The following is a 27,467-nucleotide window of genomic DNA, read 5'->3' as shown; positions in this document are numbered from 1 at the left end:
ACCATAATGCTTCCAATCTCCAATTTTTACTTTCTTCTCTCAATATGACTCGCTCGCATCAGCCCACAGGGAGACTTTAGGCTGCCGCTGCAGGGTGCGCTCGCTTGTTATTTAGGCAGCTTCATGAAGTCAAAACCATGCATTCACTCCCTAGTGGTTGGCTGACTGCTGGTTGAAGACATATTTGATGAAATATGCAGAGTCCACATTTGAAATCTAAATATGGCTGACGCTCGGATTCATTCAACCGTGGCAGCCAAAATCAAGATCGCGACTACAATCCGATTAATTGTGCAGCCCTAGCTTGGTGGTAAGTCCCCCTGACAGACAAGGAAGCAACCGTTACGTTTTAGAGCCCGCAGGTAGCTCACATGATGTTACATGAACTCGTAAAGGAAGCAAGGGGGAAGTGGCGCTCTGCGAGAAAAAGCCAAGTGTGTTGCTATGCAGGCGTAGCAAAAGGGTGGAGAAGCAGACACAGGTGAAAAGCATGTAGAAAGCAAGGAAGCATGGGAGTAAAAAAAAAGACACGAAGGCAAGAGTGACGTGATGCAGTGGGACAGAGCACCTTCCTGTTACAAGTCCTCAAAGTCATTCAAAAACAGCTTAACAGCCAGAGGAGAGACGTAGAGAAGACAAATGCCAGTTTCATGTGTCACCCTATATTACAGCGGGTCCCCACACCCTGGCAGTGGCGCTCACCTCCGTCAATCAACCTTGTTGAATAGAAACAAGCGCAGGCTGGGTTCGCACGGATTACAGTCAACAACAACATTCAGTGTAATGCTGAGTCAGAGTTTCAATCTGTTTTTTTTTTGGGGGTTTGTTTTCATGCCAGTTCTTCAAAATACAGTGGTGCCTTGAGATACATGTGACCCGTCTTGCAAGTTTCTTAAGATACGATAAAGATGCGTATTTAAAACAACCACATAGCTTTGCTTTGGATAATACCACATAGCCTAATGCTAACAAACAATACAAAAAGCCATAAACAGGTTGATGGACAGCACGGGTGCCGCGGTCTTATAACCATTTAAAGCAATGGATATTTGAACAAAAATTATAGCGCAACGGATCTAGGCATAATAACAAAAATACTCAAAGGCAAATATTCTTTATACTCTGCGAAGAACGACTAAAATTACTGCTGCTATTACTGCTGCTTACTGAAAAACGTTTGACTTTCTCCTTCATGAACATATCCACGTCTGTATTACACTGCCCTCAAGTAGCCAAAGTGAGTACAACACAAGGAGCAAGAAATTGCCTGTTCACTAATTTGACAGTACTTATTGTCAGATTGTTTTGATTTATAACATTCCAATTAGATATGGCCTAAAAACAGTGATTCCTTTAAATCCAAAAATTGAAGTCAATTCAGAAACACGAATACTCTTGAAACAGCCATGTAACGACAAAATAATCAGGTAAACGTGTTTTTTTTTGTTTTTGTTTTTTTTCCATTGCTTGCTCGCATCTCAAGACACGACGGTATTTCTTTCCGAAGATTGGGGCCCACTGCTGAGTCATTTATCTTAAAGGTATAGTTCCACACACTGAGAAAAGGCATTTTGTCAATTTCATTCCAATGAGAACCAACTCAAAGCACAATTCCAAGAATGCCAAACTACAAAGTATTTCTTTTTCCTTGGTGTATCTTTTTTCCACTGAGACAGCATCACTTGAAAAGGAAGCGAGGCTATTTGTTGGAAGCCTCTGCTACTGCCTCGCCAGTTACCTTGAAGGACTCAAAGAAGCCTCCTCCGCCACCCCCGCTGCCGTTCTCCAGCTTGTCGTCATCTCCCCCGACGCCCATCATGGCCTGACTGTTCGCGTGCAGCTCCTCGTAAAGCGTTTCCAACAAGGCTGACCTCGTTCGTTCCTAACTCAGCCACACACACGCGCGCAAAGGACAAACTTGTCATTTTTTTCCCTGAAAAGAAATGATGAGGTAAAACCCACCTCTAACTTTGCAAACTTTTCAGCTTTATAGCAGGCGTATTCAGCATTGATGAGTTTAGTGAAAAGGAATTCATGGAAATCAAGGCCCTGCAAGAAAAAGGTTGATCACACAAAACCACGAAAGACGGGAAGTCCGCATTTACAAGTTGTCACTTTCTTACTTTTCTGAAGACAGCAGGATTTGGGAGGGCGGGACCGAAGAAAGGTACGTCATCTCGGGCTGTCACAGACACCTGTGAGTTTTGATGTGAAATATTATGCAGTTTTCCCCACAAATTCAAAGAGTTTGCAAGAATCAAGAATTCATTTACATTTGTCGTCCTTTCATAACACGTATGTTCAAAGCAGCTGCATTTGGGGGGGACTGTCTTATCTCATGGAAATGAGCCGCTGCTCAGTTCAGTTTTGTTTTCCCATGGCAACTAGCTACTGAGCAGTAATCATGCGAGAAGAAAATAGAGCAGTTCAGCCATACAGAGCTCTGGGGGGGAAAAAATACTGCAAAATCATATTTCTCTCTGATTTTGTTATTTAATCGGTATGTTTTCGTAAAATAAGGATTTTTGTTTTATTCTATAAACTACTGACAATGTGATGCCCACTTTCCAAATTTTATTTAAATATTAATGACACTTTTTTTTTGCAGAACATTACAAACAAATGTCAAAATACCAAATATGATACAGTGTTTTTAGGTCTGTATATTTTTTTTCAGGGCAACAGGAGACTCCCAAACATTTCACATACCTGTCAAGTTGTACACTAGTTACGTACGTAATTTGTACAGGTGGAAACACCTTTTCAAACATGTACGCCGTACATACCTGATTTCCATTCATGTGACAGCAGCCATTTGAAAATCATGTGTAATGCGTAAGATTATATACAGATATGTAAGGGCAAATTACAACTTTCGTAAGATTTAGTACACAGGTACCTGTTAGTTGACAGGTATGATTTCAGGCCCAAGCATTTCATACCGAACAACACGACTGAATTTGACAATCGTCAATAAATAATAATTGACACATGGGGGGGGGGGGGGGGGGGTTGGATCATGGGATGTTGCCAATCTTTGTCAACTGTGTAACTGTGAAGCCCTTTGAGACTCTTTTATTATTAAGGGATAAAAAAATAAACTTGATGCAGCAACTTGCTGCAACGTGAGCCCTCTTGTTCTTATTGCCGTTGTATGCATGTAGATGTTTTGAAAATATTCGAATGCATTTCTTTTTTTCTTTTATGGAACCACTGACAATACGGCAAATAATACAAAATGGGGAAACGGGCAAGAAATAAAGGAAATAAATGAAGTTGTTATTTGAGAGGCTCTCGTCCATGGTCACCCCTTTCATTGACTCGTGCATTTTGGCAACAGAGACTCTCTACGCTTCGCTTTTAAGCCATAGATACATATGAAACTATAAATACAGTTAAGTATTGTTGTAAATGTGATTCAAAACATGATAAAGTTGAATAAGAATTGATCACAGGACACACAATGCGATAGGTGAAGAAGGTAATTTACCTTGTAGAGAACATTGTCCGAACACGGGTTGACCACTTGGACCACAACGTAGGCATGGAGAAAGTTGGAGGCGATCATATCTGGCACAAAGGGAGTATTTTCTTCTTGGAATACAATCGCCACAATGTCGTTGCCTATATGCCTCTTTCTCTGCAACTGTAATGTGAGAGACACAAAGCAAGTAGATTGCCCATTTAAGGTATTCCTCTATAGCAGAAAAAGATTACAAAACACCTGTGGCTGGTCATGCAATTTATACCTGGACCTTAATGCACCTCACTTACAGAAACTACGATAACTATAGAAAATGGCAATATAACAGCACACCACTGTGCCACATAGAGTACATCATCTGGAGCAGATCGCAATGGACTAACCAAATAAATAAAATGTAAGAACATAAAACAATGTTTAAAGAACGTGTCATAGGCTACTCACCAGAGATGAGATATTGAATGTATTGGCATTAACGTATTATCAAGTGTATAGATGGCTTCACATGTTTTGCTAGCGGCACTTGGTTTGCTCTGAGCAACCAATCAAAGGGCAGAAAAACGATGACGATATTGTGGTGAATTTGAAATCTGATTATCAGAGCTGGCATATTTACTAAAATGTCCTGCTCCGTTTATTTCCTGTAGCCGGTTTACCCTTCCACCATCCGTTTATCCGCCGTTTGTCTGGCCGGAACAAATAGTAATCACCTATAGGCTGGTTCACCTATCATTTTAAACGGGCTTCCGTTTGCATTTCCGTCTACAAACTTCGACCAACTTCCACTTGTAAACCCCCATCCCCCTCCACCCCTCAGCAATATTTGAAAGGAAAGACTCACTGTGGCATGGAAGCCTCACTGAGGCCGGACTAAATGCGTCTCCTTTTAGCACCCAGAAGCCTCGGCCGCAGTCAAAGGCAAACGGAAACCTCGCCGCAGTCATTGAATTCTCACGCGAAAATAGACAGCAGACGATGACATAGATGGAAAAATTGGACTTCCAACTATGCTTAAAACATTAATTTTTTTAAGTTTCCCGTGTATCGTTTATGAACGTCCATCATAGGCATATAGATGCACAGAGGCGGAATGCCCGGCTCTGGTGATTATATGAGTGCGCTTCAGAACACTGCTAGATGGCGGCAGCAAGCCTCACAACACCACTGACTCACATACGTTTCTTGCAGTGGAAGGACAACTTCAGTTGGTGGTGCCAATGCGCCATTATGATGGTTTGTCAAGCACCAATTGACAACACAAAAGAAGAACAAGGAAGGTTTCTCGCATTTTCCATGTTTACAGGCAATGTAAATACTTTGTTTGTTTGTTTGGAAGCAGTGCATCCAAGAGAAAAGCTATGAAATTAGCAAAAACAGACAGTGGTCAATAAATCAATTCAATTTCATGGAACACATTTGAATTTTGGTTACATATGGAGGTCAGTGCTTCCAATTGTGTTTGGGACAGCGGAGGAAAAAATGCTTTGCTGACCCTGAAGGTAATCACTGTGAAACACCACCAGGAGGTGCTGTTCCCACTGCTACTGTTACACTTGTGCTGTTGAGTCCTTACCGCTTCTGTGTTTGTACAGACTACAGAGCAACACAATAATTGGTGCGCGAGGATGACTGAACTGTGTGCTTTAAACCAACGGACCGCACAGAAGGTTGAATACCGGTACATTTTTTAATATTGAACATCAGAGACTGAAAATGTTTTAAATTTTGAAAATCTGGTACATCCACCTGTACCTCTGCACACGTGGAACAGATTGTCTCGGTCACGTGACACGGTAGTTAAAAAAAGAAGCTACAATCTAGCAAATATGAGTTAAAAAAAAAAGGAAAAAAAACATCTTTTGAGAACTTCTGAAAGTTCAAAATGCTGCTGCCTGAGCACATACTGTACGGTCGGATAAACACAAAGACAATTGGACTGTTTTTGTCCCTAATTTGCGGCTTCCCAGCCAATGGCGACATGCACCTGACTATCTTACTATCCATATAAAGAAAGATTATATAGATCCATGCTTGCCCACTGCCAGTCGCTGTCTGCCACCCAAGAGTTGACACGAGCGTCGCTAAATGTCCGAAATATAAAGATAGTTCGTGTGCGCATTCATGCTCTTGTCTGCTTCAGCCTGTGTAAGTGGAGAAGTGATCGCCACGGCATTTTTGATTTTGAGGAGGTGATCCTGATGAAATCACGTTTTATGACAATAAATCCAAACTATTGTGCAGGACACTTTTATACTTTCACAGGTTGAAGTGAACAAGAGTAGTAATGTGCATTTGCATTTTGGTGCCGATCGGTCGCCGTTTTAGACAACAGCTGACAACTGACAAAGCGAGCAATATTACCACGCTTGGCTCCCTCCCGTGACGTAGACAGCTGAGATCGAAAACATAACATAAGCCACGCCCCAAAAAGGGGCGGGGAAATTTGTCATAAACCTAATCACAAAAAGAGCCCTTAAATCACTACAGAGTCTTTTGAGGTGGGCATTTTAGTACATTTTTACATGCAAACCTATTATATAAGTGCCAATGTTAAGCTCATCCAAGTGTCGAGTTTAAATTTCCAGCAGACGGCCGTGTACGACTTCTTTGAAGATGCACTTCTCCAGCTGACACCATAAAAAAGGACTGCACAGGGAAATGACACGTCAGCCACACAAAGGTGTGGCATTATTGTATTACAGTACCTGCTGTGTGTCCCCCTCTGTGTAAGGCAGCTTTGTGGACACGTGGAACATGACCTCTTTATTGCCATAATTGCAGTAGATGGATTCGGTGCCAGTCTGGCCGTGAGTCACGTCCAAGCCCCCACGGAATCTAACACACACACAAACCCGGTGATTCGCTCACCATCTACAAAAGCTGTGGTTCTCAAACGTTTTACACCAAATATCGTCTAAAAAATGCTCTCATGATGACCAACATTAAAATGCAGAACCACACTTGTTATTGTATGCCACTGTAACATTATGCAGTTTGAACACGAACACTGCACTTCAAAATAGAAAAAAAAAACGACTTCAACAATGAGTCAATTGAAATGTATTGCACAAATCACCTTGAGAAATTATGCCTAAATGCATTTTTAAAAACAATGAGTTCTTAATGGTTAAATGTAAATGCATTGAACTTACAAGTTAAATACAACCAAATTGTACAGGCATTCCATCCGCTAACACTAGCATGGGTACTAGGGATGTAACAATTCACTCCATCATTGTGGATTGGTAAAGCCGACAAATCGTTTTTTCCCCTCTATAACCAACTTGGCGGTGCAGTATGTATTAATTGGTGGCTCTACGTCACGGTTACCCTTTAAAGTTGTGAAGCTCAATTTTCTCTCCAAGGAACGCCAGGAATTCCACAAAGGCAGGACTCTCTTCGCTATTGCCAAATAGCTCCTCCTCGGAGGTCTGCACCGATAAACGGGAAATAAAAGCAATATTTAGTGTGCACACACAGGTGATGTCTGAAAAGGATAGTAGTTGACCATGAAATGAAGTCGCACTTTAATATGATGATGGTTTTAGAAAAGCTTCCATAACAATCCGGACACCTTGGCATCGCTACAAAATTTCAGCACTGCATAAAAGTAGACTCTGAGTGAGCTTCTTAAGACTTTTTTTAACATCAAAGTGAAGACCTTGATGTATTTTGAAAGCCATTTGTTTTTAATTTGTTTATGAGGTTCCGTGAAAATTCAAAGTGCAGAAACTTCCACTTGATGGGTATTGTTCCATTTCCCTTTGGATTGCAATCCTCATACAAAAATATATCAGAATTAACTGGAATTAAGTATAAACTTGCAGTTTAGTCCGTAACAGGGAAATGAAATGTAGTTGGGAAAAACAACCGACAGCTTGATCTGTCCGTGTAAAACAACCAATAATCAACAGGATACCATTGTTCATCAAAAGTCAGGAACGTTATCTTTAAAACCATATTTTGGTTCAGGCAAGTGTGCTTTTGAAAAAACAAAACATTGAATATGACATGATACCATTTGTATTAATTACTGAGAATTTTGTGTCAGTTAAAAATCAGTTTCATCCATTCTGATGGTAAGTGCTCAATTCTATTTTGAGTTTTTCCATCTCAAGTGCTCTTCTGCAGCCTACAAAGTGGAAAAGAGGGCATGAAGGATTACTGAAAGCATCTGCGCTGACTGAACGCCATAATTAAGACAGAAGGACTGAGCGTTCCTTGAGGAAATGGAACATTTTAATTTACAAACACAAGCTTCATCATTCCTGCATTGCATATGATTGATATACACAAGTGGTTCATTATATTTTAATATTAAGTACCACCTAAAGAAAACTACTAAGCTGCGAAGGAACCCGCATCATTACCAACATTAAAATAATGTAGAGTAGTTGGCCTAAATGTTCATGAAAAAAAAAGTTTTTTTTGGGGGGGGGTAATTGTAAGCCACTGAACATTATGCAGTTGGACCTAAATGTAGGAAAATAAAACTGTTCATAAAGATTCAATTCAAATGTACAGCCCATAAAAGTTAAATATATTTAAAAAAGATATAGCTCTTAAATGATTAAATGCTAATGTAATGATCTCAAGTTAAAGACAACTGAACTGTACTCTGAAGGGGATACCTTTGCATACACGAGAGTGCTACACCTGGCATACTTTGATGGAAACAGGGAATTCTCCCAGGGCAAATACAAAAACAAAGAAATATGTTTCCTTAAAGTTGAAGTCAACCCAAACATATGTTTTCCAGAATATGTTCTATGCAGGCCCACTAGTCTGAACACAGCATTGTGAGTAATATTGCTTTTGTGGAATATAAGAAATCCACCCGTTTTTAGCTAGCTGAAGGTTAATCTCTTACCTGGCCAAATTTTTGATAAATGACCCCAAACTTGAAATTGTTGCTTATGACATGCTCATCAAAGGTCACAATAAGTCGCGAGGCCTGTAAAAACAGCATCAAGAGACATGTGGGAAAGGGAATAAACAGCTGTGGAACTGACCCTGTTAAGTGAATTCAGAGATTTGTTTCTAAATACAATATACATGTTTCATCAGACACTGAAGGTGGAGAGATGTGAGGTTATTTTGCAGCCTCATTTCATATACTTATTTATTTTCAATTTACAGGGATTTTAACTCATCAAAAATAGTTCACTTACTTTTGGATAAAGCACCGGAAAGAAGCGGTCCACGTTGACTTCCTCACAGACAAGCTTGGGATAAATAAGCAGGACATGTCAAATATACTGCTGTGGCATACATCCTTAAATCAAAGACTCACCTTGGCCATTTGGACCACATTAGGAAACTCAGTCAGGCAGGAGATGGGGATGACATCGTGGTATGTTTTTTGTTTGGTCCTACTCAAGTCATAAAATAAAAAAAATATATAAATAATCATATAAATGAAAAGTTACATTGCATTTCTGAGAATCTATCAGCGAGGATCCGGTACGGGCCATTATCAAAGTTCCCCACCCTTCCTTTCTCGCTTGCTCCCTCGCTCAATCCCCACCCACTCACTGGCCTAAATAATCCATCTGTTGTCCTACTGTGGAAATGACACTTCTGTTGACACGCTCTCATGCTTTATGACTTTTGTGATAACATTGCTGGGGTGATGTGTTGATGCTCTCACTACTGAACATTTTAGGCAGCTGATTTGACTTCTTCTCTCCTGACAAGTTGAACTTCATTGCAGCAAGTACAGTATGTGTTACCTAAGCATTAGCCGGAGATGCTCCTGGTCACTGATCACGTCGTACTTTAAGGAAAACACCAGATGTCCCAGGGCGCTGTCCACTGAATAGTAATTAAAGTGTTCCTGAGGGTACAGTTCAAGGGTAAGGCCATTACTAAATATCATAGCCCAAACCACATACACACACACACACATGCACACTCTTTGCGCAGTGTCCAAATCCCAGTCAAATTTGTTTCTATTATGCGCTCACAAGTGTAGGTGGCGGACGGGCCTTAATTTATTTCAACGTGCACGACACAATTGTTCATTCATTAGCTCTCTGTAATGAGAACAAAGCGAAATTGATTGTTGAGTGCTCCGTGTAATTTTGCTCATTTGTGCAGGAAGTGCAGTTGTTACATCTTGAACCGTTTTCGAGTAGTAGTGGCACAAATCATCTTTCCCCATTGAAATTAATGGAAATAACATTAATCCGTTCAAGTTTCGACCCTAAAACTGTTCATAATGCAATTTATATAAATAAAATACCTCATAATATATATAATCATTTCTAAATATATATGTTATATATATATATATATATATATATATATATATATATATAGTATATATATATAAAAAACATATTTATAGATAGCATAAAATGTATGTTGTAAAGATAATACATAAAGTCATAACATGGTTAATTAGAATGTAAAGAATTAAACAGTTTGTGCATCATGATTAATTCATCCCAGCTCCTTGTGGTGTGCACAATTTGGCCACTGGGCATCAGTACAAGACAGTCACACAAACAAAGAAGACTTTCACTCAACTACCTCAAGTGGCTCAGTTACCCGCAGTAATGTTATTTGATTTTTGTTGCCTAGAACCAGAATGGGATTCTTTCTAATGTTGCAACTCCTCACTCATCAGTACGGCACAAAATAGTCATTCTACACATAGGATAATAAATATGGCTGCGAGAGTTGTTATATTGTCTGTTGACATGTGTTCATGCACCGCTTGTGTTCATATATCTGCTGCTTAATAACACTGCCACATGGATGCTATTCATATAGCATTTACCAATATGTGTTAGCAATGAACTAGCAGACTGAGTTTCCAAACAAATACAATACTAATGACAAACCTTTGCCAAGAAGTGTTTACGGTAGAGTATAGCCGTTGTGTTACATTCCAGCTTTGTGCGGGTGTCCGGGGACAAAGTCTGCAGCGGCTCCAACGAGTCCGGACTATTACCCAGCTCGTGATTTGTTCCCTCAATCCAGTAACCGCCAAACTGCGGCAGAAGGATGAGAGGAAAGGGGCTCTTCCTTCCCAAAACCTGTCACAACATGTCAACAAAGTTAAAGATCCTGTAAAGGGACAAAAACAATGTCTCAAAAATTTGACACACCACAAAAGAATATTGTTAACAAGCCCGCCAAATTTGAATGAAAAAAATAAATAAATCGCCTAGTATATAAAATATGGATCCAAAGGCATGAAACTGCCACTCAAATGCGTTTGTTGGTACAGTATGGACTACGAGCCCGTATCCTACTGAGGGGCGAACGTTGGCGGTTCAGAAGGTAGTGCATGTTGAGTTCTCGTCAGGGTTCGTTCAAGATAGCAAAACATTCGTCAAACATTAAAAAGCTCCTTGGGACAAGAAAAACAATAAAACTGTAGGCGAACCAATCTTTGCATTCTTAAACGAACCCTGAGCAACCCTGATGAGAACTCAAACTTCGCTACCTTAGCCAACACTCACAAACGTTTGCCCCTCAGTGGGATAACGGGCTTAAAAGTCTGTAGTCAGCTGCAGGCTGAAAAACGTGTGCCGCTGTGTTTTATAAACATTTCACTTGCTCTCAAGTGCTTTTGTTCTGTGGGGATCCACACACAACAACACTGAGTAAGTTACTAATGTATTGGATGACCTCGTCGCGGGCTAGAAACTTTCTCAAGTGGCTGTGGAGAATTGGATGGACTCAACACCAGATCGCAAGTTTTTGAGCTGCGTGTTTACGGCGATGCTCGGATAGGCCGAGCAAAGTTAACACTGTTTTGCATGTGTGTGGACAGCAAGAAAACGGAAAGAACTGAATGTTGGCACATTGTGCTGCATACAGTTTACGCTCCATAAAATTACTACAAGGGAACTGTGAATAACCTTTCACAGGTAAAAAAAATTTTTTTTTTTTTTTCAAATCTTCAGTATTGATAGCACATGATTTGGCATTGGCATTATATATAAACCTCATGAAAACTGGTTGAGAAATTAGCAAGTTAGTTAGACTTATTTTCGGTGTCCATGCATTACCTTGCCACACAGGCACGGCAGATAGCCATGTTGCTACAACCTGCCGGCGCATCTAGTGTTCATATCTGTGCCACTAATGGCTAATGAGCTACTAGCCACTAGTCACCTGCCAATTCGCATTGGAACCTTCCCAACTCGCCATCGACTCGCTATGTGTGCCATGCGTGGCATAACACCTCAGGGAAGATATATTTTTGCGGGGGTTATAGGCATAGCTAGATGGCTAACTGCACACTGTAGTAGTAGAAATGAGCCAAGGAACCCCGCAATTGTGACGGATATCCACAGATGAAATGACAGCACTCAGTACTCATAAAGTAGAGGAGTGCCGGCTCATGCCAGGGGCCCAAGTGCATCACTGGACTCCGATTTATCCATGTCCAAAAAATCCGGACAACGGCGAAGGTGAAAAAGAGTTTAATGCTTTATTTCAACAATTCAGTACTAAATTGTTCAGTCTTTGCAAGTGGTTTCAGCTCCTATCCTCAAAAATATGTAATGTATTTAAAAACGAATCACAAAAATTACTTTACGGGGTCTTTTACAAATCCTACGCTAGCACTAGAGATGGAAGCGCTGCACCCTACCTCATGGACACTTGGATAGGGAATATAGTCCTCCTCGGTCTGAAAAGAGAGTTTTGGTTTGTCATCCAAGTTTCATTGTGAGGACAAAAAACAATAAACAGCAATTGAATGATTGATTAACATGTTGCATTTTTCTTCTCAATTGTTTTGTGCTGCTGTTGCTGAGAAGCTTGTAAACTTGCAATTTGATAAATGTTTGCACTGCGCGGTCACATTAGAACAGAGGATGATGAATTGGAACAACTGACTAAAAATTGACTGCAAGAATGAATGCACTATGAATGTAATACCGTGTAAAGGATGAGTTACTTTCTATGGTATGACGAATATCCTGCCATCGGCATGAAGAGTCGTACCTTGAGTGGAGGTGGAAAGGTGCATCTCTGCTCATCCATCCTGTTCCCCTGCGAGATGAAGAAGAAAAAAGAGAAGGGCGACAAGTCATTCATCAAGTTCAATTCAAACACAAAAGTGACACTGGGAACAAAATGACAAGGCGGTGTTCTCTAACAGTGAGCAACAACGGAAAAAAAAAAAAAGTCAGGGAGGGACAGATGCAAGCATACAGACAGACACAGAGAAGTTAAGGACGCTAAAGAGTCTGTTAGCGCATAGAGCAAGTGCGATGAGTGAGGCCGAGGGGGATTAAAAAGATGCGGGGATAAGTGACGCCGCCACACTGAGAGCATCTGTTGGAAGTGGCAAAGAGAAAAAGCGTGAATGCTGCAGACAAATAAGGAAGGTCATTCATCCAGCAGCCATAAACATTGGGAATGGCAACATTAGAAGAAGTGCAATGCAAATAATAATGCTCAATTTAAATGTTGGTTTTCTCAGATTGCTACCACACACGTCATATAAGGATGTAATTGCTTAGTATCGTGTTATATGAGAAACAGCTTTCAGACTCTTTATGATGCAGTTCATCCATCCATTATCTAGTTAGTGAAAATGAAAAAGTGAGATGAGAGAGGTGCCTGTGTGTTGACAGCCTGCTACAACAACCAAGATAATTTTCTCGCTAATTTGTACTTTTTGTAATTTGTAATTTGGACATCACATACTTTGGCGGCCTGTTTGCAATAGCAGTCACTTTCTCCCTTTGGCACTTTCCAGCTTTTCTGCATCGTGCTGGGCCATTTTGCATTATTTCAGCTTTTCGGTTATTGAGCGGAAAATACCAGGGCTATTGACCTTTGGCCATTTGTCTACAAAGCTACAACTGCTAGGAGCTTCGCACCAACATGGAGCCGGCTTATGTCCATTTGATATGAATGAGTCCAGAAGGAGATATGGAGAGGAACAAGAGCTGGCGGTGAAATGAAGGACAGTCGAGCGAGAGCGATAGCTAATTGGGACAAGGGATTTGAACCATTGCACATGTTACTTGCCCACAGACCAACGATCGGCTCTTAGATAACTGCAGTTGTTTGTTTACATCCAAACTTCAGATTGCAACCAACGCGAGTGACCTCTAGTGCCCTCATACTGGTCGGAGGAGACTTTAGTGTTGTTTCTCTTCTCGTCTACCAACATTTGTATTCCAGTATAAAGAGAGCTCTTGTATATTTTAACTAGAAAAGAATATTCAATTGTGTTGTTGTACTAATTATTAACTTTTATGTACAGAAGTACGGTGGTTGTTAAAGTGCTATGGGGATAAAGTTGAGTTGACAAAGCTAACCGCAGTAGGAAAGAAGTGGTATAGAAAACCGTATATCTCTGACTTAGACAGTCTGTTACTCAAGTGAAACTGATTATCTATCTTTTCTTAGATTCTCACTGCATTAAATTGTGTAACTAATGCATTAAACCTCTTTATTAAGAGAGCCAATCCTCTTAAATATATTCATTTATGCCAGACATGAAAGATTACCACACAAGTAGTTCATTTAATTATTTAATGATGAACTGATTGCCGACATACAAATTGATGACGCACACACGCGGAGAATGATGAGCTCTATTTTAAAACTCTTCATTTGTCGTGAGCCAGATTGCCTGATTAAAACAAATGTCGCTTCGAAGCCTTCGGAGACCACGGGAGGGCTTGTGAGGTGAGATAAAAAGCTTACTTAACAGGGACAAACAAAGTTAATAAAGCAACGTCATGTATCTTGGGAACAAGCGAAATTCAAGACGGATTGGAGAGGAGGCACGCTGATGCCGTGTTAGTTGCTGGGACGATTGACAAAAGTCGCGACGGGCGCGTGGCCTTACCTGCATCTTTTCAATCATTTCAAATAACTCTGCAGTCTGGAGAGAGGAGAGGAAACATTTTGAGTTGCGTGCTTGTTAATTTGCTTCTCTGACTGATGGCCTTCCAAAGCGTTCAACTTTCTTCGCATGGAGCATCATTGTACTCCGTTCAGCAGAGAAAAAGGAGAGCCCCGAGCACTCCAGCATTGCGCCACGCCGAAAGAGATCACTTATGCACGAATCAACTCTGGTACTGCCACATTATTACAATTTTCATTGAAATATGTTATGCATAAAACGTGTACTGTGTGTTGGTAATTGTCCCAAAAAAAAGTGTTGATCCCTGTATGACTGATGTGGCAGCAGTGGAACAACTAGAAAGGACTGGCAGGGGAATAAGGTGGCTGCTTGAAGACCAGCGTGGATCAAAAAAATGGGTCTGATTGAAGGGTTGAAGCCACAACCTTCGGGTTGGGGGTTAACTATTCTGCCACCTGAGCTATGAGTATTGTTATTATCCGTCTACATTGAATGTGTTATTTCACCAATTGTGTTCAAATAACTTATGCTGAAAGGATTACAAACATACAACTGTTGACGTGGTTCTCAATTGAGCACCACAGGTTGTTGCTTGGTGCTCATTGTTTCCAGACCCACCGACCTGATGGATGAGTTTAAAGACCTACGACATATCTGGGCGTGGCTTATTTTTAATGTGTAGGTATGTCATTTTAATATGACTGAATAAAACTTTTTCTGTTTTTTTTTCTGTTTTTATTTACAACAACAAATACCAGGGCTACACATTGGCAGCTTATTAAAGTGGAAGTCAACCCAAACATAAGAGTATGTTCTGCGCACGCCTTCAATTTGAAACAAGGCATTCTGATAAATATTGTGTTTGTGGAATAGGAGTTAAGCAGAAAAATCCACTCATTTTTAGCCATCTTTTGTGATCTGTCAACTGAAAATGACATCACAGTTGCTCAGGGCTCAGATAACGACCAATCATGGCTCAGCTTCAGAAAATAGGTGAACAGGCGCTCAATATTCAATTTCTAGTCTTCATGCGCCCCTCTTATGTGCACCCCTGGTTATAAGACTGAGTTTTGTATTGTTTTTAATTCACAATTTGTAATTGTCTCTGTTTTATACAATACAATACAATTTTATTTATATAGCCCATTTCATAAAGTTTATATTTTTTTGTATGTTCCTTTTAAGGTGTTTTAGGCGCTACTGTATTCAACTATTACAGGATAAAATCTCCAACCTACAATGCATGCTGATGACATTAGACCAGAGAGAAAGCTGTACTACTGTGTAGTAGCATTTTCTGTTAATCGGACATCTAACAAAAGCTTTGACTTGTCTTTATCTGAAATGCGAGCCAGAATCAGCAGTGCTAGTGCTGTCTATCCAAATTTCTGCATGCATTTGCTGACCAACTATAAGACAGCACTGCAGTCAATGCGGAGTGAAGGCAGGTCAGTTCAGCCAGTAAAAACGTTTGTGTACAGAGCAATTGTGTGCTAGCTTTCAGTGTGAGTACAACTCAGTCCTCCGCCATGTGCAAACAATAGTCTGCCACAAACCCTGAAGGCAAATAAAAGCTGACTTGAACCATGTTAGATAAAGATTCAAGCTACAACAAATACACCTCATCTGTAGACCGAAGCATGAGCCCTAAAGTGTATGCTGCTCATTTCAATTTGTCTTCAAACCTAAAAAAAAATAAATAAACACCTGATTTCAAAACCAACACATCTTTAGCCTGAGATCAGATCACCCTCCACTCAATTGAGTTTGCAATGAGATTTTGTCACCAAATTCCAACTGCCGCCATGGCTGTAGTTAGGCTAAAAAGACTTACATGTCTGGGTTTGTTCCAGTGGGCCCGGGTCACCATTGCAGAAGAGGTACTGGGATTTTTAGCCATACTTCTTCGAACAAGCTAAGATGCCTCAAAGATGCCGCGATGTAGTCGATCTATCGATGAGACCAGGACCATTCCTGGCTCATTGCATCCACACCCAAAGCAGTTAGAAGTTGAACTCAAGTCGCATACAACGATGTCGGTGGTGTCTCATCCAAACTGCTTTTGGCATGGTGAGCCACACCCCTGAACTGAAGTCAGCACTCACACCCACATCTATTCCAGAGGTGGAGCTCATCTCCTCGTAAAACAATCACCTGTTCAGGTCTAAAGCCATCAGTTCCTGTTTAAACATCGGTAAGTCGATCTAATCAGAAAAGTAGACACCACGGCTAGGACCTAATGTGTCAATTTCGTTTTCTGCCAGAACAAATAAGGCATTTAATCACACCTTTCTGTTTCTGCACTGCAAGTGAGCAAGCATCTTTCTCAGTGCCATAATTCCTGGCATAGCAATGAAGTGATGGTAAATGGTAAATGGACTGTCACTTGTATAGCACTTTTCTACATTTGGTACTCAAAGCGCTTCACACAATGTACCTAATCTACCTAGCAACTGGGGTTCAATATCTTGCTCAAGGATACTTCGACATGGTCACAATGGCCAGGGATCAAACCAGCAACCTCTGGATTGGGAAACTACCACTCTACCACTGAGCCATGCCGGGTTTGGGTGGGGGCACATAGGAGCACACACTTCCTAATGAGATGTTTGAAAAAAAAATACTATTTTAACTATGGACAAAATAGGTGTATGTGTACAAAATTTGAGCTCTTAATATATTTCATTTTTGATAATACATTTTTCAATGCATGCATAAAAGATAAACTATCCTAACCCAACAACAAAGGGTTCAAAGCACATATTTTAGTTATTTTTTTTGCAGTGCAAATGGATCTCTTGCATAAAGATTACCATTCCAGAATGGCACAAAATTGATGAACAAGTAACCAACATTAAGTACAAGAAGTCATTTTGTACATTTTTTTCTACAAAAATTCACAAAATCCAGGCACTGTAACAATACAATGTCAGCATAATTAAGTCGTTTTTGGGTAGCGATTGAACATTATTTCAGAACGACGTTATGTTGTTGACATTGGGAGCAACAGTTTGTGACAGCAATACAAATGCCCCAAACACAGTCAAAACAGCCGTTAACGCCGCAACACATTGCTGAGAACAACTTTAAAATAAAAGCATACCAAGGCATTGATGTCTATATATTATTTGCTAAGGTAATGTTTATTTTGAAGTTGGCTTTCTTGGTCATGTTACTGCCATGCATAGCATGAATAATTGTTGCTGCCGTTAGCTTGACTATTTCTTCCTGACGGTGTACATAAATGTGTAATAGATGGGTACTCCAGGCAGAAAAAAATCCTCAAGAATTTTTTTAACCAAGGCAGCTGAATTACTTGAGGACTCGTTTCATCCCTACTGAGACCTATACCGGACTCAACTGTGGAGATGTCATCAGGTTCGTGTAGTCAGGTTAGGCAAGTGAGGCAGTGCCGCCCCCTGCCGGTTGTTCTCTGCATTAAGAGTTAAAAAAAAGAAGACAAATGATAATGATTACATTAAATTATGTTTCATTTTATTTATATGCTCCATGCTTTAGAAAATTGAATTATAGGCTAATCTTCTATTTTGGCTTCATATTTTTCTATCCAACTCTCGAGGACTAGTGCCTCACCAGTCATGAACCTCACCGCACGTCACTTACTGATTGTCATGATCCTGTGTGTGTGAAGAGGTGTTTCTGGGGGGCTTGCGGCTAAAACAGCACTTCATGTTGCAAGTTGGAGAAAGACACATATACTGTTGCCCATGTCTTCATTATTGTGAGCAGCTATTTTAGGTTCAGCTGGGCGCGCCATGAGATTCCAGCAGGCTAAATTTCGATCACTCATTCCAAACAGAACTACAGCAAGGATCATCTTTGTCATCCCACTAATTGCGTGTTTTATATCTATTTTGATCTGCATGGAGCTGATGACAATCAACTTGATACACCACACACGTAGCTTTTAATGAGTTTATCACCACAAAGTGTGAATAACGAGGACCTCCGTGTATCGCTAGAATATAGCAGCAACCATAAGACCCACTGGGGTTAATTGCCGATTGACCTAGTTTGCTGTAGGCATTGATTAAAGAGGTTACAATCAGTGTACGCATAATCACACTGTTCCTTGGCATCTTCATCAAATACGCATGTATGTGTATCGGTGCGGTCAAACTGTAAAATGTAACAATAATTTAATAGCTAATGGTCGAGTTCATGGGCTGACTGTGCTTGTTTGAGGAGAGCCTCTTATATGCAACTTTACCAGGGAGCTCTCATTGAGAAGCATACAAACTTCACTTTCGGCCAACATTTTCAAAATCACAAAAGTATTTTAAAGAAGTGGACATGCACTGGGAAGCCATGCATACAATCATTTGAAAAAAAACCCAACTCCAAAAACATTTCAGACATGAGCTGTTACTGTATTGTTTTAGTCAACTACATGGTTGTAAAGCAGCTACAGCCTAACAGAATATAATCCATGTCATAAAAGAAGTCAATTCAGTGAGCCAGATTTGCAGGTGGCCATTTTAATGGGTTTTGACAGTATACCGGAAAGCCGGAATTTAGAGGTGCGTGTCTTCAGTGTAGTACCATGGTGTATGCTCAGTATGTGTTGTTGCTCCATGTTGTCTTAAGTGGCAGTTGTTCAAAGTCAATTCAGAGTTTTGTTTCCAAAACCATACGTTTGAAGATAATTACTGAAAAATGCCATCATTTGTTAACTGGCATCCAATCAGATAGCTTGTCAGTAGCACCTTGACATTAATATTAAATACTGGTAGCTTCTCTCATTGCAATTCAAACGGAGGACAGTGGTGCTATTTCTGATCACCTGATATGTTTTCCTGGTAAAAAAAAAAAAAAACGAAAATCAGTTAAGTCCTACATAACAACATAAAAATGGAGCTATGATTACTGTAATTGCAGCAAAAATGAGGAACGGTAATGATAATAGTTAGGGCTGGGAAAAAAGATCATTTTGCGATGTATCGTGATACTTTTTGTGCCGCTACCAAACATCAATACGTTGATGAAGTATCGATACTTTAAATATTTGTGTGTGCGTTTGCGCGCGCGTGTGTGTGGTGGGTCCTCGTATTCCACAATTTTATTAATTTGATTTATATGGACACATTTATTAGCGTTATGCGACAGCTTGGCTTCCGAGAGCGGGTGGTGGGGGCGTTGTGTAATGTAACGTGAGCATATCGTTCAGCCTGTTGTTGCCTCTATTCCATTTTCATTTTAAATTGTTCGTTATTTAAATTTTAAATGACATGTCTGTTCTTGGTGTTGGATTTTATTTAATACTTTTCATCCCAAAATGCGACTTATACTCCAGTGCGACTTATATGTTTTTTTCTTCTTTATTGTGCATTTTATGGCTGGTGCGACTTGTACTCCGGAGCGACATATAGTCCGGAAAATACGGTGTGTTATCTTATGTTTTGCACGTTCTATGACGTAATTTTGGAACATTCGAGGTCTTTAAAGTTGAGCTTTGCGATTGGAGTTTTATCTTTTTCATTTTTTCTATCTTGCATTCCTGTGTGTCAGGAACAGTTTATAGACTTTTCAATCTTGACATTTGAATAAATGTCAAATAGCACATAAGTTAAAACCTTGGAAACACATGCCTCAGTTTTTTTTAAATATATATTTTTATAATATTAGTATATTTCAACCAAGTAATGTATTGTTATGCACTTTTTTCTCTATTGTTTGAATAGGACGTACAGTAAAAAAACATTAATAATCAGAAAAATCAAAACAAAACTAAATTAAATCAAATTTAAGGGATGCAGAGAATCAGTTTAGGGGTACTTGATCAGCCCCAAATAAATGTATATAATAGACACAGCATTTTTGTGGGCCACGTCAAATGGTGTGGCGGGCCGGATCTGGCCCCAGGGCCTTAAGTTTGACCCCTGTGCCTTAGTGCATGGTTGCTTTTGGATTGGGAAACACCCCATTAAAGATGCACAATAACTGCAGACAATTAGTGGAGTAATGCTGAGGTTACCTGCATTTAAAACAATGGGCAGAAGAGTCAATAATGGTAATAATAATAATGAAATGATAAGAAGAACACTGATAATAATAATAATATTAATAATAATACCAATAACAATAATAATAATAATAATAATAATGAAATTATAAGGGCGGCACGGTGGTCGACTGGTTAGCACGTCCGCCTCACAGTTCAGAGGTCGTGGGTTCGATCCCGGCTCCGGCCTCCCTGTGTGGAGTTTGCATGTTCTCCCCGTGCCTGCGTGGGTTTTCTCCGGGCACTCCGGTTTCCTCCCACATTCCAAAAACATGCATGGTAAGTTGATTGGATACTCTAAATTGCCCCTAGGTGTGATTGTGAGTGCGGATGTTTGTCTCTGTGTGCCCTGCGATTGGCTGGCAACCTGTTCAGGGTGTCCCCCGCCTACTGCCCAAAGACAGCTGGGATAGGCTCCAGCACGCCCCGCGACCCTTGTGAGGAGAAGCGGTACAGATAATGGATGGATGGATGAAATTATAAGAACACTGATAATAATAATAATAATAATAATAATAATACCAATAACAATAATAATAATCATAGCAATAATAACAATAACAATCATAACAATAACAATAATAATGCATCCATTCTATAATGTAGGCCACCCAACTGTATGCCATGTTTCATTTTTTTAAATTCATTTTTTTACATTGTCATTGAACTACGCAATTTAGTAGAATACAAATTGAAAATCTGTGTGACCTCCTAAGAAAATGTCGGCCAGATGATAAATACCTGCAACCACTCTGTAGAGACACAAAAGTCCCCAAATCTGTCCTGTAAAGCCAGATTAACTATCAGAGGAGCCTACAGATGGTGCCAAGTCCATCAACATCATCAGGAATGTGAAACAACTGTATTCAAAGTCTCTTTTAATCTTTCTCTCTCTTCCCACAGCTCTCCTTAGATCAAGTCAGTCGCGTAAGCCCCTTTCCAAAGTTGGAGGAACCTTACAAAACCAATCCAACGCGAATGAGATCGTATCCTCTTTTAATCACCACGGAGCTCAGCTCTTTCACTTTCTGCATTCCTAAAATATCCCTGGCAGTTCTCCCACGCCAGTCACTGGTTATTAATGATAAGACGTACGGTCTGCCAGCACAACGATGAGGAAATGGATCTGCTATGAAGTGTGACGCATGAAATAATCAACACACTGACAAGCCAAAATGATATTTATATTAATTAATAAGAGTTTCAATATCATCTCATACTAATTAAAAAGGTGAACAGTTATTAACGGCCTCATGCTGATAATAAAATGAATTAGCTTGTTGCTCAGAACTGCATAGAAATATTTTACAACAGCAATACTGTATACCGACTTGCAAGATGGAGACTTAAATAATATAGTGGTCCCTAAATAATTTGTTACGTGTCCATACTCATAACACAAAACATTCCTATCTCAAGTAATCTTTTCCTCCTGAAATGAATGGAAATGCCATTAATCCACTATAGCCTCCCTCCGCATAAAAAAAAGAAAAGGCAAAGTGCGCTCTATAAAACTGTAATTTATAAATAAATAAATAAAAAGAGTAATTACATAATTGAATTAAATGTAAAGAATTAAACAGGTTGTGCATCATGATTTAATGCTACTTTGTGCTGCTCATTCTGGTGTACCCGCTTTGGCCATCGGGACGTAGTGCAATACAGTAATGCAGACACAAACAAAGAAGTCATACTTCTTCCACTATTACATTAAGTGACTCAGTAAGATGCTGTAATATTAGTTCCTCTTCATAGTGGATGAAGAATATATGCCTGTAAGTATTGCGATATCTATCTTGCATCAACTATAGATGCTAACTGTTAGCGTCTTTTGCATCGTTTGTTAGCTTTAAGCTAATCAGACTTTCCAAATCTATGTGACTGGTTGCCAAAATGCTGCTACCGTGAAGCGCCTTACAGCGTTTCTATGTTAAGTTTGAACTCACAAGCCAAAACCAAAAAATTCTGCCAAATGACAGCTAACTTCACAAAAAAGTTGCTAGTCGAGTCTCTCCTATCTGAAGGCAGCAGCATAGTTCAAATGAACTCTCTTGTATTCTATTGGCTTGTAATGGCCACCTACCTTCTGAGTTGTCACGGCGCTGTGCGCAAGCTTTGCCTGGAACAGCTGAGGCTCTAGTGCGCCACAAATTCTGGGCTCACCCCCATCATGTTTCCTGCAATGGGAATCAGACCCAAGAAAATCAGTCAGCGAAGGGCCCTCACAACTGGGTCAGCCAGGAGGATATTGCTCTTATTTAGCAACAGATTGTAGTAGTCAGCAACAAGCAAATGTCTTATAAGGTGTTTGTTTGGCCATAGAAGTGAATATCTTAAAATAGCAAAAACCAATGCGGTACTACATAAAATAACATGAACAATAGATATATATGGATTGCTAACATTATACACGCAATGATTATTGTAGACTTGGTCTATTGAGTAGAAATCTAGGGCTCAACATGCAAAACCTATAAACAACCTATATTTCTTTTACAGAAAAGAGCTTAGTAACAGTCACCATGGAGATCCATTATTTAGAAAGTTCGAGGCATTGAATTTCCATGATTTAGTTAGTTTTAAAATGGCACAACTAACGTACAGGGCTAATAAAATATAGTACAAAAAAGACTAGGCAACTACTTTTTGAAAGGTACAGAAGTTTTTAGAATACCAACATTTAGAATTTAAATGATGGAAATGATTATGTAGTGGAAGGTGAAACTTCAACAAAGGAAAAAAGGAGTCGAGCTCAGTTAATATATTTCAAAAGCTCATTAAATCAATATCAAATAATTTTGCAATGGCTCATTTAGAGAGCAGTCTGGAACAGAGGTTAAAAAAATATTTAGAAGACTTTGGTGGATTTATTGCAATAGGGAGGCTAAATGGGAAACTGGAATGTAAAATATAAATACTTTCCTATTAATGGGGGCAGAAAATCTAAGCTTTATCCATTCTGTTCTTTTTCATTAAAATTTAGTTTTTTATGTAAACAAGTCTCCTTTTCTTTAATGTTATTAAATAAAAGAAACAATATTGTTCACCCATGTGTGCATACAATCATGCACAGCATTACTGCTATAGCCCCATCAGATAACCGTCAAGCCCCACTTCAATCCCCCCAGCAATTTTATTTATATATATTTTTTTTAGATTTAAAATCATTTAAAAAATAAATTAATTAATTAAGTTCACAAATAGTTAGCCGTTTTATTCCAATACAATTCCTGTTTCGGTGTTTGTGCTGCAGCTGTACCCCGTGTGTGTTTGTGAGGGCAGGGAGGGGCGGGTTGAGTCTTTCAGTCACTTGCGCATTTGGGGCGCGTTCAGAAATAATCTCAGAGTGCGCACTGGTTCACTGTGACCGTCTGGAAACTTAGAGCATTGCTCAAATGTGGCGTTCGGAGATTCAGAGTGCACCAACGTGTGTGGATCAAGTAAGTATTTTTCTTTTCTCAGCCCTCCCTTAGCTCTGGGAGGGAGAAAATGCTGGCGCTGCGCCTGCATACAATTTATGGAAATCAGCCCACCCAATAAAAGTCAATCATGCTAAAAATGTATAATGACAAACACAAATGTGAAATGAACTGAAACAATCCTTTCATGAATAAAATCCATGTTGCGTGTTTTCAGATGAGCCAGATGTGTTGCATTCTCTTCATGTATGTCTTATTCATTGCTTGCTCTAAAAAACATGATTCCCAATATAATACGGACACAGCACAAGGCGATGTTTTCAAACACCTCATGTCGCATTACATCTCTCATCTCCAAGGCGAGAGGGTCACATACACATTTCCCCATTACAAGTCAGCGATGACACTGTTACGCATCTCCGACTCTAGATTCGATATCTACCGTGATGGCTCTGTCCCACAGAACCACCGATCGATACCCGATGCTCCATTGACACTGACAACAGCACAGTTTGCACAGCGGCCTTTCAATTTGTTCCATTGATTCAGTCCGTCTCAAACACGCAACATGCTCGATCAGCGTGGACTGGAATCATCTCGTTGAGCTCACGCACAGTGGGAAGTTTAATTACTGCTCATGCAGATCCCAGTAGCCACTAATAAAGCTAATATGTGTAACAGTTCTACAGGCATACAAAAGTGGACTAAAGCTACCTGCACTGATAAAACACTGCTTTGCATGTTCAAATAGTCAATGAGCCATAATGGACATGCCTTGAAACAAATCAGTGCCAGCAAGCTGAAAAATCCATCCAGCCATCATCCAAACCGCTCATTCTCACAAGGCTTGCGGGCAGGCCGGAGTGGAGCCTATCCAAACCATCTTCAGGCGGTAAGTGGGGTAAGAGTGTACAGTCAACCTCCCATGTATGTTTTGGGAATGCGTGAGGAAACCCGCGCAGGCACGGGGGGGAACATGCAAACTCCACAGAGGAAAGCCAGAGCTCGCAATCGAACCCTGGATCTCTGTACTGTGAGTCGGACATGCTAACCGGTCGTCAACCGTGCCGCCCCAGGAAGAAACTATTAAATCCCAATAGAGAGTCTCTGCGGGGTTGCTGAGGATGTAAATAAGAAAGCTGCTCCTTGGAATAGAGGGGATGAAAGACAGCATTAATCTTGAACATGCAGCAGGCTGCTATACAAACAAGTGGACGTTCTGCTTCATTCAGACAGTGTGAACACGGAGGGTACAAATGCAATGCAAGCTTTTATTATATTAACAACTCAAGGCAAGAACAACCCTCTTGGTCCGCTTGGCAACATCAACATGACACATCCTGTCAAAAGTCAGACCTTCAAAATAAAAGAACACCGTTTAATACAACAGTTTTAAAATAAACAATCAATAAATACACAAAAAATAGCTTCAGCTGGACTGCTTAATAGGCCATCATGGTGCTGAAGAAATTGTGGTAAAACTGTTATTAGACTGGCACGTTTTTATTTTGAAGCTCTGACTTTAGACAGAATGTTACTCTCATGTTGCCATCATTTGTCCTAGTGTTGCCGAACAAACAGAGATGGTTGTTATTGCCTTGTTTCCAAATTCCCTCATTTGCTTTTAAATTCCTCCACAGTCTTGCCCCACACTTTTTGTCCGACCTGCTCCAGCGTGTTCCCTTTTCCTTTTGGTCAACAAATATTTGCTAGTCGTCCCAAAATCAGAGAGAAAAAATTAGAACGAAGGGACCCGCGCTTTCTTAGTTGCTGCTCCGAAATTGTGAAATGAGCTGCCTCTGCACCTTAGACAGCCCGTTTAATTTCCTGTTTTTAAATCCTCACTTTGAGATGATAATTTATTTATTTTATTTTTTTTTGTTAGTGTTTTCCTTTTGATTATATTTGTTTAGAGTACGTACTGTAATATTCTATCAATGGTATCCTCACAGAGCTGGATAAAAATGCATCCTCTGGATGGAATACCTGCAAGCTGAATTCAAATAGTCGGACCTTGTTGAACTTCTGAGAAGCCAAGAACGTAGTACCATTGAGCTTTATCATTGTTGCTGCGGTGCTGCAACAGATTCATGCCATTTTCATTCATTTGAATGAGGAAAGATGATTTCAGGCACGGAACAAATTAAACTCGTATCTCAAGGCACCACCATATTAGGAGCTCTCGGTGAGGTATACAGCAGATGTGCACAACCGCAAAGGACCCCCACAATACTGAACATGCCGTTCAAAGAATGACCTGTGCACATCTTGCCAAGAACAACACACACATCTGACAATGTGAGATACTTACAGGGCACTGCGTCTGTTTCTGTCAGTCCGTAAAGACACCCATCACATCAAAAGTGAGGGACGAAATGTCCACTGTTGCGCAGCACATAGATCCCACACTGCACTCCACAGACACAAACACGCGCAGACACACACCTGTGTAGTTAGCACACACTGTCCTACCTCCTGCGGCTCAGCAGCGCTAAGCCACAGCCTCATCCTGACAACACAACAAATTACATAACACAGCCCAGCTGGTAAAGCGGCCGCGCTAGGAAGTCCCAGCATGGCGTCTGGATGTGCTGACGTCATCCGCGTACGTGTGCCCGGGCGTGCGTGTGAGAGTGAAGTGGAGCAGCCAAACTTACTGGCGGCGTGGAAAGCTCCCTGGGAAGTGTGCAACGTGAGCAGATGACTCACAGTCTACGTCTCCCTCCCTGCAGTAAAGCTTTTGACTGGCGCTCTCGTCCCCTCACCCTCGCACTTCTCTCTCTTCCCTGTAAGCGTCACGGCCATCCGCACACCTTCAGCTCACTTCCGACGTCCACCTGCCGGCTTCACTCGGCTCATCACACTGTTGCTCGCTGCCGTTGGAGTGAAGCCATCTCCTTCCCGTCCCTCCCTCTCTGTTTCCCTGCGTCCTCCCACTCAGTCTCTCACTTGCACATATGCACTCTTCAACTGTCACTTCCTCCCTCTGACTGCCCCCATGATCATGGGGTGTGCACGAGCAACCAGCAGAAGTCCGAACACTCCGTGAAAAGCGGGAGACCCTCCCCGACTGTGCTTTCAAGTGTGGACGGAACTCTGCCGCTCGCAGGGCTGATTAGACTGACGGGGATTGCCGCCACCAGTCAGCTCGGGCAGTTGCCATGGCAACTGTATCAGCCAAAATGATGATGTGGGGGGGTGGGACAAAACACCAGATGAATGTTTTCGAATGCTGTGACTTGTTGAATATGTTCATAGGAGGAAATGTGTGCAAGGTTTTCATTGCTCTCATGTGCAGGAGTCAAACTGAAGGCCCGGGGGCCACATTCCGGCCACCCAGATCATTTTATGCGGCCTGTGAAAACAAATGTGTATCGACTTCATGTTTCTTCCGAAAAATACCAAAATTGCAAATTGACTTCACTTTTAAAAATGTTGAGTTATTGCTAGCATTTGTTGTTACCAATCTCCCTTTAAATAAATGTAATATTTGAACCAATGTTTTTCTTTACTAGCCTCTGATTTCAAAACCAGTTATTCATCAATTTGTAGTGTTTATTATATAATATCAGGCAATCATACATTTACTTGGGTTCAAAGTCATTATGGCCCTCCAAAGGAAACCATAACTACGATCTGGCCCATGGTAAAATTCAGTTTGACAACCCTGCTCTAATGCTCCTCAAACTAGGC

General features: G+C 40.6%; 1 protein-coding gene across 12 annotated transcripts in view; it reads right to left on the bottom strand.

Annotated features, from left to right (window-relative positions):
- Positions 1-27,467, bottom strand: part of rap1gapa (RAP1 GTPase activating protein a) — an 81,232-nt gene that overhangs the window by 10,719 nt on the left and 43,046 nt on the right. For 3 of the 12 annotated variants that reach the window (XM_086031344.1, XM_086031359.1, XM_086031438.1), the window contains exons 2-16: positions 22,439-22,532; positions 14,316-14,351; positions 12,452-12,499; positions 12,096-12,134; positions 10,333-10,527; positions 9,217-9,320; positions 8,778-8,856; positions 8,656-8,709; positions 8,355-8,438; positions 6,815-6,915; positions 6,190-6,319; positions 3,491-3,646; positions 2,124-2,195; positions 1,963-2,049; positions 1,739-1,882 (exon numbers count right to left, since the gene is read on the bottom strand). In XM_086031344.1, coding sequence (XP_085887470.1) covers positions 1,739-1,882; positions 1,963-2,049; positions 2,124-2,195; positions 3,491-3,646; positions 6,190-6,319; positions 6,815-6,915; positions 8,355-8,438; positions 8,656-8,709; positions 8,778-8,856; positions 9,217-9,320; positions 10,333-10,527; positions 12,096-12,134; positions 12,452-12,499; positions 14,316-14,351; positions 22,439-22,532 — 1,423 coding nt within the window. Of the gene's footprint in view, positions 1-1,738; positions 1,883-1,962; positions 2,050-2,123; positions 2,196-3,490; positions 3,647-6,189; positions 6,320-6,814; positions 6,916-8,354; positions 8,439-8,655; positions 8,710-8,777; positions 8,857-9,216; positions 9,321-10,332; positions 10,528-12,095; positions 12,135-12,451; positions 12,500-14,315; positions 14,352-22,438; positions 22,533-26,085; positions 26,323-26,431; positions 26,709-27,467 lie in introns of those variants that run through there. The other 9 variants (XM_086031410.1, XM_086031402.1, XM_086031351.1 and 6 more) reach the window with 7 other exon arrangements.

Source organism: Filicampus tigris, chromosome 1, assembly GCF_054856515.1.
Source record: "Filicampus tigris isolate MCC_2025a chromosome 1, RoL_Ftig_1.0, whole genome shotgun sequence".
NCBI lineage: Eukaryota > Metazoa > Chordata > Actinopteri > Syngnathiformes > Syngnathidae > Filicampus > Filicampus tigris.
Note: the sequence above shows the minus strand (reverse complement) of the source record. Positions and strands in the feature narration are given on the sequence as shown.